Genomic DNA, 12,309 nt, shown 5'->3' on the forward strand with positions numbered 1-12,309 from the left:
CCCTGCCGGAGCAGGAACACCTAGATAATGTTACACAGGAATGTGTCCAGGCGGGTTTTGAATGTCTCCAGGGAAGGAGACTCCGCAACCTCCCTGGGCAGCCTGTTCCAGTGTTCCGTCAACTTCACTGAGAAGAAGTTTCTTCTCAAGTTTAAGTGGAACCTCTTGTGTTCCAGTTTGTACCCATTACCCCTTGTCCTATCATTGTTTGCCACTGAGTAGAGCCTGGCTCCATCCTCGTGACACTCCCCCTTTATATATTTATAGACACTAATAAGGTCACCCCTCAGTCTCCTCTTCTCCAAACTATAGAGACCCAGCTCCCTCAGTCTTTCCTCATAAGGGAGATGTTCCACTCCCTTAATCATCTTCGTTGCCCTGCGCTGGACTCTCTCCAGCAGGTCCCTGTCCTTCTTGAACTGAGGGGCCCAGAACTGGACACAATATTCCAGATGGGGTCTCACCAGGGCAGAGTAGAGGGGAAGGTGGACCTCTCTCGACCTACTAACCACTGCCCTTCTAATACACCCCAGGATGCCATTGGCCTTCTTAGCCACAAGGGCACAGTGTTGGCTCATGGTCATCCTGTCATCCACTAGGACCCCCAGGTCCCTCTCCCCTACACTGCTCTCTAACAGGTCGTTTCCCAACCTATACTGGAACCTGGGGTTGTTCCTGCCCAGATGCAGGACTCTACAATTTCCCTTGTTATATTTCATCAAGTTATTCCCTGCCCAACTCTCCAGCCTGTCCAGGTCTCGCTGGATAGCAGCACAGCCTTCTGGAGTGTCAGCCACTCCTCCCAGCTTAGTGTCATCAGCAAACTTGCTGATAGTACACTCAATTCCCTCATCTAAATCATTGATGAATATATTAAATAATACCGGTCCCAGTACTGACCCTTGAGGCACTCCACTAGTTACAGGCCTCCAACTAGACTCAGCCCCATAGACTACAACTCTCTGGCTTCTCTCCTTCAGCCAGTTCACAGTCCACCTCACTACCCGATCATCCAGTCCACACTTCCTCATTTTAGCCGAGAGGATGCTGTGGGAGACTGTGTCAAATGCTTTGCTGAAGTCAAGGTAGACTACATCCACCGCTCTGCCATCATCCATCCACCGTGTTATTTCCTCATAAAAGGCTAAGAGATTGGTCAAACATGATTTCCCCCTGGTGAAGCCATGTTGACTGCCCCTCATAACCTTCTTATCCTTGATATGCCTTAAGATGGTACCAAGGATAAGGTGTTCCATCACTTTCCCAGGGATGGAGGTGAGGCTGACCGGTCTATAGTTACCCGGGTCCTCCTTCTTGCCCTTTTTGAAGACTGGAGTGACATTTGCTTTCCTCCAGTCCTCAGGCACCTCTCCCGTTTCCCAAGACTTGGTAAAGATGATGGAGAGTGGTCTAGCAATGACTTCCACCAGTTCCCTCAGCACCCACGGGTGCATCCCATCTGGACCCATGGATTTATGGATGTCCAGATTGCTCAACTGGTCTCTAACCCATTCCTCATCGACTAAGGCAAACCGCTCCGTCGACCTGACTTCATCTAAGGTCTCAGGGGTACAGGGCTCTTCAGGACTGCCTGCAGCAGAGCAGACAGAGACAAAGAAGGCATTCAGTAACTCTGCCATCTCTGTATCTTCTGTCACCAGGGCACCCATCCCGCTCATCAGTGGGCCTACATTGCCTCTGGTGTTAGTTTTGTCTGCCATGTATTTGAAAAAGCTCTTTCTGCTGTCCTTGACCCCTCTCGCCAGATTTAATTCTAAGGAGGCCTTAGTCCTCCTAGCTGCCTTCCTACATCCTCTAGCAGCAGCCTTATATTCCTCCCAAGTGGCCAGCCCCTCCTTCCATGACCTGTAAACTCTCCTCTTCCACCTGAGCATACCCAGCAATTCCCTATTTAGCCACGCAGGTCTCTTGGCCCTCTTCCTTGACTTCCTACGTATCGGGATGCTCCGATCTTGAGCACGGAAAAAGCAGTCCTTGAATGTCAACCAACTATCTTGGGCCCCTTTACCTTCAAGCAGCCTTGCCCATGGGATTTCCCCTAGCAATTGCTTGAAAAGACCAAAGTTTGCCCTGCTAAAGTCCAGGGTTGCAATTCTACTTGCTATTCTACTGGTCCTACCACACAAGATCCTGAACTCCACCATCTCGTGGTCGCTGCAACCAAGGCAGCCCTCAACCCTTACTGCTTCGACCAGATCCTCCTTGTTAGTGAGGATGAGATCTAGCAGCGCTCCTCTCCTGGTCGGCTCATCCACCATTTGCAGGAGGAAGTTATCATCCATACACTGGAGGAACCTCCTGGACTGTGGCTGGGTTGCTGAGTGGTCCTTCCACCAAACATCAGGGAAGTTAAAATCCCCCACGACGACCACAGCCTGTGATTGTGAGGCCCCTCTCAGCTGCCTGTAGAAGGCCTCGTCAACTTCCTCACCCTGATCTGGTGGTCTGTAACAGACACCCACAACAGTATCTCCCCTGCCAGCCTGCCCCTTAATTCTCACCCACAGACTCTCAACTTGCTCATCATCTGTCCCTGGACAGAACTCGGTGCATTGTAGTTCCTCCCGCACATAAAGAGCAACCCCACCACCCCTCCTGGCTGGCCTGTCTTTCCTGAAAAGGACATAGCCCTCCATGACTATATTCCAGTCATGTGAGCTGTCCCACCACGTCTCTGTAATTGCCACCAGATCATAGTCTCCTGACTTAACACAGGTTTCCAACTCCTCCTGCTTATTTCCCATGCTGCGCGCATTGGTGTACAGGCATTTCAGGGAGCGAGCTGAGCACACCGATTTCACCCTAGGATTATAGGAGGCCTCCCAGTCTTCATTAATTCTGGAGCGCTGCCCCACTAGGGCAAGTCCAGCTACAACCCCATACCCCTTCGAATCTAGTTTAAAGCTCTCCAAATGAGCCCTGCTAATTCGTGCCCCAGCATCCTTTTGCCTCTGTGAGACAAACCTTTCTCACTTGTCATTGTCCAGACTGGTGCCCTATAAAACCAGCCGTTATCAAAGAATCCAAAGCCCTGCCTGTAGCACCAGTCTCGAAGCCAATTGTTCATGAACTGAATCTTCCCATTCCTTCCCACATCAGTGGAAGATGGAAGGAGAGAGGAGAAGATCACTTGAGCCCCAGACTCTTTCACCATCTGCCCCAAGGCCAATGGCATCCTGGGGTGTATTAGAAGGGCAGTGGTTAGTAGGTCGAGAGAGGTCCTCCTTCCCCTCTACTCTGCCCTGGTGAGACCCCATCTGGAATATTGTGTCCAGTTCTGGGCCCCTCAGTTCAAGAAGGACAGGGACCTGCTGGAGAGAGTCCAGCGAAGGGCAACGAAGATGATTAAGGGAGTGGAGCATCTCCCTTATGACGAAAGACTGAGGGAGCTGGGTCTCTATAGTTTGGAGAAGAGGAGACTGAGGGGTGACCTTATAAGTGTCTATAAATATATAAAGGGGGAGTGTCACGAGGATGGAGCCAGGCTCTACTCAGTGGCAAACAATGATAGGACAAGGGATAATGGGTACAAACTGGAACACAAGAGGTTCCACTTAAACTTGAGAAGAAACTTCTTCTCAGTGAGGGTGACGGAACACTGGAACAGGCTGCCCAGGGAGGTTGTGGAGTCTCCTTCCCTGGAGACATTCAAAACCCGCCTGGACACATTCCTGTGTAACATTATCTAGGTGTTCCTGCTCCGGCAGGGGGATTGGACTAGATGATCTTTCGAGGTCCCTTCCAATCTCTAGCATACTGTGATACTGTGTGATACTGTAATGTGGCACCAACTTGAAAAAAGTCTTAGGCTTGTCTAAATACACAGGTTTCTTTGTCAATCAATTCAAAGAAATATGTATCAACTGCTTTTAAATCTAAGTTCTTCATAGACTATATTTAATCATTTTAAGAAGCTTGACCATTTTGTTCCACTCTACAGTAACATCTGTGTGCAACTCATTTATACAATTCACTGATCCACATACTGCACTGGAGACTACTGTAAGTCAGATTTTTTCTGGGCCCAAGGACTCTCTCTAGCTGAAACACAACTTTGCCTCTTGAAATCTACTTACAGTTAAGGCTCCATGCAGGGGCACCTGTCTGCAGAACTGCCTGGACACAACAGCTTAGCAAAACACTTTTCCTTCAGCCCTAGAAACTCTAAATCACATTGTGGAGGCATGCATCTACATTCAATCTGTGGTTAAAATATTATATAGCTTCTTAGTGTTTAAGAAAAGACTATGGTTTGGAGGAAAAGAAACTTAGTGAGTCCTCAAGGAAAAATCCTGTATTTTACTATCTTTTTCTGAATAAACAACCACAATATTATCCATCAAAACAAGAGTGTTCTTGACAAATGCATACAAACTGCTTTGTTGCATTTCCCCTTTCAGAAATTGAAGAGACAGCCTACCTTTAAAAGATTTTTGAAGATATGTAACATACAGAATAATTGCATTTTGATGTAGCCCAACTCCCTTAGCTTCCATTACATAAAAAAAAAAAATTAGATCAAAGCAATAGTCCATAGCATATGTAAATAGGAAGCTTAATAGATAAATGACAAAATGAAAGAACCAAATTATTTACCAACAAATCTTGAACCAGAGCTTTCACATTACGGGATGTTTCTGGAGATGGTGAATTATGAGAAGCAAGTTTTATAAGGGTAGCTAAGAAGTTTTTGCATTTTTTCACATTCTCTTCCATTTCCTGCAAAAGCCAAAGAAAAGAAATATCATATCTATGATATTTTGCAATCAGGATCAATGCATGCTCTGATCACTATAAATATGAAAAATGATGAAATTGTTCTAATTGAGGCAGGACACTGAAATACATCTGCAGCTATTTTACTATTGCTGCTAGTTACCTGACATTTTCTTCAATTTTTATGTAATGGAACATCATACCTCACAAATATTAACAACAAACAAACAACAAAGAAAAAATCAGAGAAATATATTTAATATTTTTCAGTCTGTTTTGATAAAAATAACCTTAAATATGAGAAGTAACACAACAATCTGTTGGAGATGCATTCTCCTTTGAGATGCCCAAAACACAATGTACAATATTCCCCAAGCTATCTTAATTTGTTATATTGATTCAGTATGTTTCTATATAATGCAGCTACAGCAGTAAAATCAAATTAGAAATAGTCTTAAAATATCTAATCTTTTCTTCATCAGTAGGAAAAGAGATGCTTTACACCACATAAAAATAAAGGCTTGAAAAAATTAATTACTCCTAGAAACAGAGACGTTACAGTTCAGCGCAACCACAGTTTTGAGGCCCAGCAACATGATAATAAGTTCATAGACTGAAGGCCTAATTGGTCTGTCAGCAGAAAGAGAATAGTTCTTACTGACACATACATGGTAGGATGGGGAAAGCTGACCACAAGTGTTCATCTCAGAATACATATCCCATTTAGCTGAAATGAAGGGAAAGGTTTCTTGTTTGTAAAATATTTGTTCCATCACAGAAAGTGTGCTTGCATGAAGAAAAGTTCTTCCTGCTTCTGAATAGACCTGAGAAGATTATAAAGTACTAAGAAAACTAAGCTTCTAATATGTTATAACTTACCTGTGATACAACTGTAATTCCAGGTACAGGAGCGCTTGGTATGACCTGGGGCTGTGCTGGTACTTGTGCTGTTGTATGAGGTTGAAGTGACAGCTGAGGCTGACACTGTGTTTGTGCTGAAGCTTTAGTTTGTCCAGCAGCGATTACTGCAAGTTGTTGAGAAGCTGATGTTCCAATTGCTACTGTTGTCTTGAATAAATTCTGAGCACTTGATGTAGCTACTGATACCTGTTAATATTTTATATTTAAAAAATAAAAATAAACAAAACCAAACAAACCACACACCCAGGTAATTATCTTCCTTTAATTCTTTTACTCAACCATAAAGTTCTTGAAAGCCTGACAAGAAAAACTTGTTTCTTTTCAAATACAGCCTTACTGACAAAATTAAACCATTGACTTTACTTGCTTTTAAATCTAATTTTATCACCCTTTAGTGAACAGTGAAAGTCTTCATTTAAAGTTCTTTTTATTACAGAAATGAATATACCACTAAAAATGAGTTGCTATTACCCAGCCCTTTAAGATCACCATGATGATGTGACTTCTGTAATACAACTTTCTGTAAATTTGTATCTTAATACAAACAAGTCAATTCCCAAAGGTCTGTGGTCATGTCATCAGGTTTACAATTATCTATACCACAATGTTGTGTCATCTGGATCTGAGCTGTCACTGTACACAGTTACAAGCTAACTCATTCACCTGCACTGTGATGCCACAGGTGATGCCATGGATCCTGCAGTACCAGTGGCCACACAGCAGATACCACCACTCTCAACAGAGGCAAACACAGTGCAGCATGCCCACTACTGAAACAGTATTTGAGTCCAGCTGATTTAAGTTTTTTCTTTTAAAAGAAGCTTAAAACTGAATCTGTACTACCCACTATTTTAGGAAACAGTAGAAAATAAAATTTAAGTTATCACTTGTGGGAACTGCAAGCTGTCCTGTCCCCACTACATGGATAATTAAAGAAGAAGAATTGCTAATAGTGCACCTGGGTCTTGAGTAAACCAGGAGAATTTGGGTGCAAGGTCGAGCTGGGTAACAGCCTGGGGAGCGACTGTTCATAGAATGGAATTTATAGTGAATGAAAACAGTCACTGGGAATGATGTAGTTGCTGTTTGGTTTCATGGCTCAGACCCGTATCTGTATGCTATACATTGCCATGCTTGACTGAATAAAGTAGAACTAGTTGTGAAAGCAGTGTTTGTGTTTGTGTGTGTTTAGCCTTTTTCTTTACAGATGCGACAAATGGTGCCCTCCGTGTGTGGTAACTAAACTGCTCAACATTGTGATGCCTGCACAATCCGACAGGGAATTTCTGGTACCGACATTCACCTGTGAAAGGTCAGTAATATTCGTTGAATGGGGAATTACTGGATTTCGTTAGAAAAATGGGACAAGTAGAATCAGCTGAAATTTTCTTTGAAAGTTTTACAGCAAATTTTAATATCCTCTGAATATAATTTGTCTGAGAAGCAAGTAATGAATCTTTTGTTATGGGCAAAAACTAATTGCAACTGGTTTCCAGCAACAGGGTCATTTCATACTCGGATATGGGAGAGAGTGGGAGAACATTTACAGACTCAAAGTCACCTTGGTATGGAGGTTCCTGTTGATTTAATAGTCTATTCTGCGTTACCTAATTTACAAACTCCTGAGGATATAATTCAGAAACATGATAAAACAAATGATAAAAATACTGACAATTTGAAAGAGCAAAGACAGAACAATGAAAATATCTTTTCTGAGAATCCTGATGACCCCTTTGATCCTGGCTCTGTAGATTCAGAAAAGAAAAATTTATACCTATCTTTGACGCCATTAAAGGCATTCACATCAAATATTCCTCATGCTCCTCAACCTAACGCACCTCCCTTGACTGATCTCGATAAAGAACAATTTGACCAGCTGTTAGTTAACCAGAAGGCATACAAAAATGTATGGGGAAAGTGATAGAGGATGGTGATTTTACTGGAGACATGGCTTTTGCTTTTCCTTTATTTTATTGAACAGATGGGCAGGGACAACAAAAACCGGTACATGAAAATATTCCGTATGCAGTATTTAAGGAATTGAAAAAATCAGTGATGGAAAAAGGAATTCAAAGTCCTTATACTTTAGGTCTGCTAGAAATGATGGCTAGTTCAGGATCTATGGTGCCATGGGACTGGAACACTTTAATGCGAACGATTTTGACACCTGCTCAATACTCGGTGTGGAGACTGGAATATAATAACTTAGCGGATTTACAGGTATTAGATAATGTTCAAAGAGGAATACCAGTAGATGCTGACACGTTAACAGGCTCTGGGCGATTGTTGCAACCTTATGATCAAATTAATTTAAAGCCTCTGGTATTCCAGCAAGCCACCCATATGGCTGTACAAGCCTGGAGGCGAGTACCTGAATCAGGGAAGAAAACTACTTATTTTGCAACTGTTTGCCAAGGGTCTCAGGAACCCTATGTGTCTTTTATAGACCAATTAAACAATGCTATACAAAGGCAGATTGATAATCCTGAGGCTGCTCATGCACTTTTATTTCAGCAAGCATATGAAAATGCAAATGGAGACTGCAAAGCTGCTTTAGCCCCAGTCAGGGAAAAATTTACAGGCACTGCTGAGTTTATTAAAACATGTCAGGATATCATTATAGAGACTCATAAGGCTTCTGTACTGGCTGCTGCATTACTGAAACTTAATATGAGTCAGCAAAAATGTTTTAACTGTGGACAGGAAGGATATATTAGTAAAATGTGTCCCAAAAAGAAATAAAAGCAGAAAGAAAAAACACCATCTCAACTCTGTCCCAGATGCAAGAAAGGATATCACTTGAGCAAACAGTGTAAATCTAAATTTGATAAGGATGGAAATTCTTTGTTGGGAAACTCCAGGGGGAGCACGGCGAAACCCAGTGCCCCTCAAAACAACAGGGTTTTTGCAACAAACACTTCATCTCCGACCTTGCAGCTGCCACAACAGGCAGCGCTGGGTTGGATTTGGCAACAACCACTGTCAACTGTTGTCATGGTCTAAACCCAGTCAGGCAACTCATTCACTCACTTCCCCCCCCCTCCTTCTTTTCCTCCCCCTACTCCCAGAGGGATGGAGAGGAGAATCGAAAAGAATGCAACTCCCATGGGTTAAGAACAGTTTAGTAACTAAGGTATAACACAAATCACTACTGCTACCACCAATAATAACAACGATAAAGGAAATAACAAGGGAAGAGAACACAACATCTCACCACCAGCCCCACCCCACCAGACCTAGCACACACTGACCGATACCTCCTCCCAGCCCTTCTGGGTAACTCCCAGTTACATCCTGGGCATGATGTGCTGTGGTATGGAATACCTCTTTGGTCAGTTTAGGTCAGGTGCCCTGTCTCGGCTTCCTCTCCTCCCTGGCAGAGCATGAGGCTCACAAAGTCCTTGGCCAAACCAAAACATCAGGCCAAAAGTCAAAACACAGCACTGCACCAGCTACCAAGAAGGAGAAAAATGACTGCTACTGTTGAACCCAGGACAACTGTGCTGCTCCTATGCAAAGATATCAATGGACTGTTTTGCCACAAGGAATGATGAACAGTCCAGCAGTCTGTCAGCTAGTAGTTTCCACAACTATATCACCAACTAGGAGTGCATTTCCTGAATCGATAACTTATCATTATATGGATGACATTTTGGTCTGTGCAGAAATGGAACAATATTTAGAAACTACTGTTAATCATTTAACAGAAAATTTCTGTTGTTTTTGAATACAAATTGCCAATGAAAAAATACAAAGAATGCCACCCTGGAAATATTTGGGGTGGGTGCTAACTGAAAGAAAAGTAAAGCCTCAGAAGCTAAAATTGGCAAACAAAATCACAAATTTGAATGATTTACAGAAGCTCTTAGATACTATTAATTGGGCACATCCTATGCTGCGTATTACTTATGCCGACCTTGAATCACTCTTTGATTTATTATGAGGGGACTCAGACTTGAATTCTCCTCATTAGCTTGCCCCTAAAGCTATTCAGGCTTTGAATATAGTGACTCAAAAAATTGAGAGGCTAGAGGCAGATAGAGTGCGTTTACACTTGGCGATTTCTCTGCTCATTGTTAATATGCAACAAAGGCCATTAGGATGTGAGGGCGATCTGGCTGCGACAATCTGTCACCCCATTGATCGCCAGGGTTGATTCGGCTGATCTGGCCGGCTAGGCGGGTGTCCCCTTCCTCCCTCACCACTCCACGCGCGTCCCTCCCGAAGCTCTGCGCTCGGTCGAAGAGGACGACCTTCCCCGATACAGGCAGTACCGTTCATCGGTCACGGGTATACGGTAGCTGCACTCCCCTGCCATGACCTCCAAACAAGCTCAAGGTCCAGTTGTAGGAGAACGTAGGGTAGTCAAGCTTCCAAGACTGCAGACACATCCAAGTGATAATATATTCATCAATGATTTAGATGAGGGAATTAAGTGTACTATCAGCAAGTTTGCTGATGACACTAAGCTGGGAGGAGTGGCTGACACGCCAGAAGAGCATCTCCCTTACGAGGAAAGACTAAGGGAGCTGGGTCTCTATAGTTTGGAGAAGAGGAGACTGAGGGGTGACCTTATTAGTGTATATAAATATATAAAGGGGGAGTGTCACGAGGATGGAGCCAGGCTCTACTCAGTGGCAAACAATGATAGGACAAGGGGTAATGGGTACAAACTGGAACACAAGAGGTTCCACTTAAACTTGAGAAGAAACTTCTTCTCAGTGAAGTTGACGGAACACTGGAACAGGCTGCCCAGGGAGGTTGTGGAGTCTCCTTCCCTGGAGACATTCAAAACCCACCTGGGCACTTTCCTGTGTAACATTATCTAGGTGTTCCTGCTCCAGCAGGGGGATTGGACTAGATGATCTTTTGAGGTCCCTTCCAATCTCTAGCATACTGTGATACTGTGATACTGTGATATGATTGTTGACTTAATCGTCAAAGGCCCTACGAGGGTTCAACATTTAACAGGCAACAACCCTGCAGAATTGTATCTACCATTAACTGTAACAGACTTTTAGTTCCTTTTTGCTCAGTCTGTTTCTTTCCAAATAGTGTTAGCAGACTTCACAGGAAAAAAAAGTTATGGTACTCTGAAACATAAATTGCTAAAAGCTTTTTCAGATTTTGACCTACAGGAGCGATTTGTAATTTAAACACAACCCATTCAGGATACTAAAACCATTTTTGTTGATGGTTCTGGAAAACTGGTAAAGCTGCTGTGGTCTGGTTTGAAAATGATTCCTGGCAATCCTCTGTTATACATGTGGACGGCTCTACGCAGCTTGTTGAAATTGCTGCAGTCTTACATGGGCTACAGTTGTTCCCTGCAGAATCCTTAAATATTGTTTGTGACTCAGAATATGTTGTTTGATTGTTACCACACCTCTCTTTTAGTGTGTTAAAAGAAATCAATAACCGTGCACTTTTTGACATTTTGCTGAAGCTAAAACATTGTTTGGAAACCAGGAATTATTCTGTTGTTATTGGTCATATTAGATCGCATTCCAACCTGCCTGGCCCTTTAACTGCGGGTAATGACATAGCAGACTCCTTGACTGTTAACACTGTGCAGTTTACTTCTGCAGCTGCTTCACATTACTTTTTTCATCAGAATGCTTCTGCTTTAAAGAAACATTTTAACCTGTCTTCTTTTCAAGCAAAGCAAGTTGTCAGGTCTTGCCCTGACTGTCAGTCAACAGCTCAATCCTCATTTGCCATGGGTGTAGATCTTCGTGGCTTAAAGGCGAATGAGATTTGGCAAAAAGATGTTACACACATTTCTTCCTTGGGTGCCTTAAAATATGTTCATGTATCCGTTGACACATTTTCACATATGATTTCAGCCTCTGCCCATAAAAGAAAGAAGGCTCGTGATGTTATCCAACATTTAACGCATGCCTTTGTACCTTAGGAGTTCCTTCCCAATTGAAAACAGATAATGGCCCTGCATATAATTCATTAGCTTTATCACAATTTTTACAGCAGTGGGGTGTCACACATGTCACTGGTATTCCCCACTCCCCTACAAGCCAGGGGATTATGGAATGAACTCACTCTGTTCTGAAATCCATGCTACAAAAACAAAAAAGGGGGAATATAGTCCCTCAAGAACAATTAGACAATGCCATCTATACATTGAATTTTTTAAATTGCACTCAATATTCCATGAATACTCCTGTCACTGCACTGTAATGACATTTTGGCTCTGATAGTCCACCTTCAGAATGTGCTAAAGTGTGGTACCGTGATCCTTTGGGCCTGCAGAAATGGGAAGGGCCAGTGGAACTGATAACCTGGGGGAGGGGGTATGCTTGTGTCCTCCTACCTACAGGTCCGCAGCAGCTGCCTGCAAAGTTTGCCAAGCCGTACCATGAGCTGAACAGACAAGTTAAAGAACCCAGTGCCTCAGATGCAGGAGCTGACCTTGAAGACCCCAAGCAGAATGAGAGAGAGGAAGAGAAAAAGGCATGATTTGTAAAACATCACTTGGGGGCAATTGAAAAGTCTCTGTAACCAGACTGTGGTTAACAATTCAAATATGTGTGCTTGCAACATAGCTATTATTAGAGGCTGTGATTTTGTGCATAAACCACCTGTATTTACTAGCCAGTTGCTAATAAGAAACTACACCTTGTGGCATTTGGATTT

The 12,309-nt window shown here is 43.2% G+C and overlaps 1 protein-coding gene across 1 annotated transcript in view; it reads right to left on the minus strand.

Moving 5' to 3' along the window:
- LOC130601371 (transcription initiation factor TFIID subunit 4-like) overlaps positions 1-12,309 on the minus strand; it is a 76,561-nt gene that overhangs the window by 35,605 nt on the left and 28,647 nt on the right. The window contains exons 4-5 of the mRNA XM_057413408.1: positions 5,617-5,844; positions 4,618-4,740 (exon numbers count right to left, since the gene is read on the minus strand). Coding sequence (XP_057269391.1) covers positions 4,618-4,740; positions 5,617-5,844 — 351 coding nt within the window. The remainder of the gene's footprint in view (positions 1-4,617; positions 4,741-5,616; positions 5,845-12,309) is intronic.

The sequence above is a fragment of the Pezoporus wallicus genome, unplaced genomic scaffold (assembly GCF_028554395.1).
Source record: "Pezoporus wallicus isolate ANWC-B61680 ecotype Strahan unplaced genomic scaffold, APGP_CSIRO_Pwel_v1 contig_741, whole genome shotgun sequence".
NCBI lineage: Eukaryota > Metazoa > Chordata > Aves > Psittaciformes > Psittacidae > Pezoporus > Pezoporus wallicus.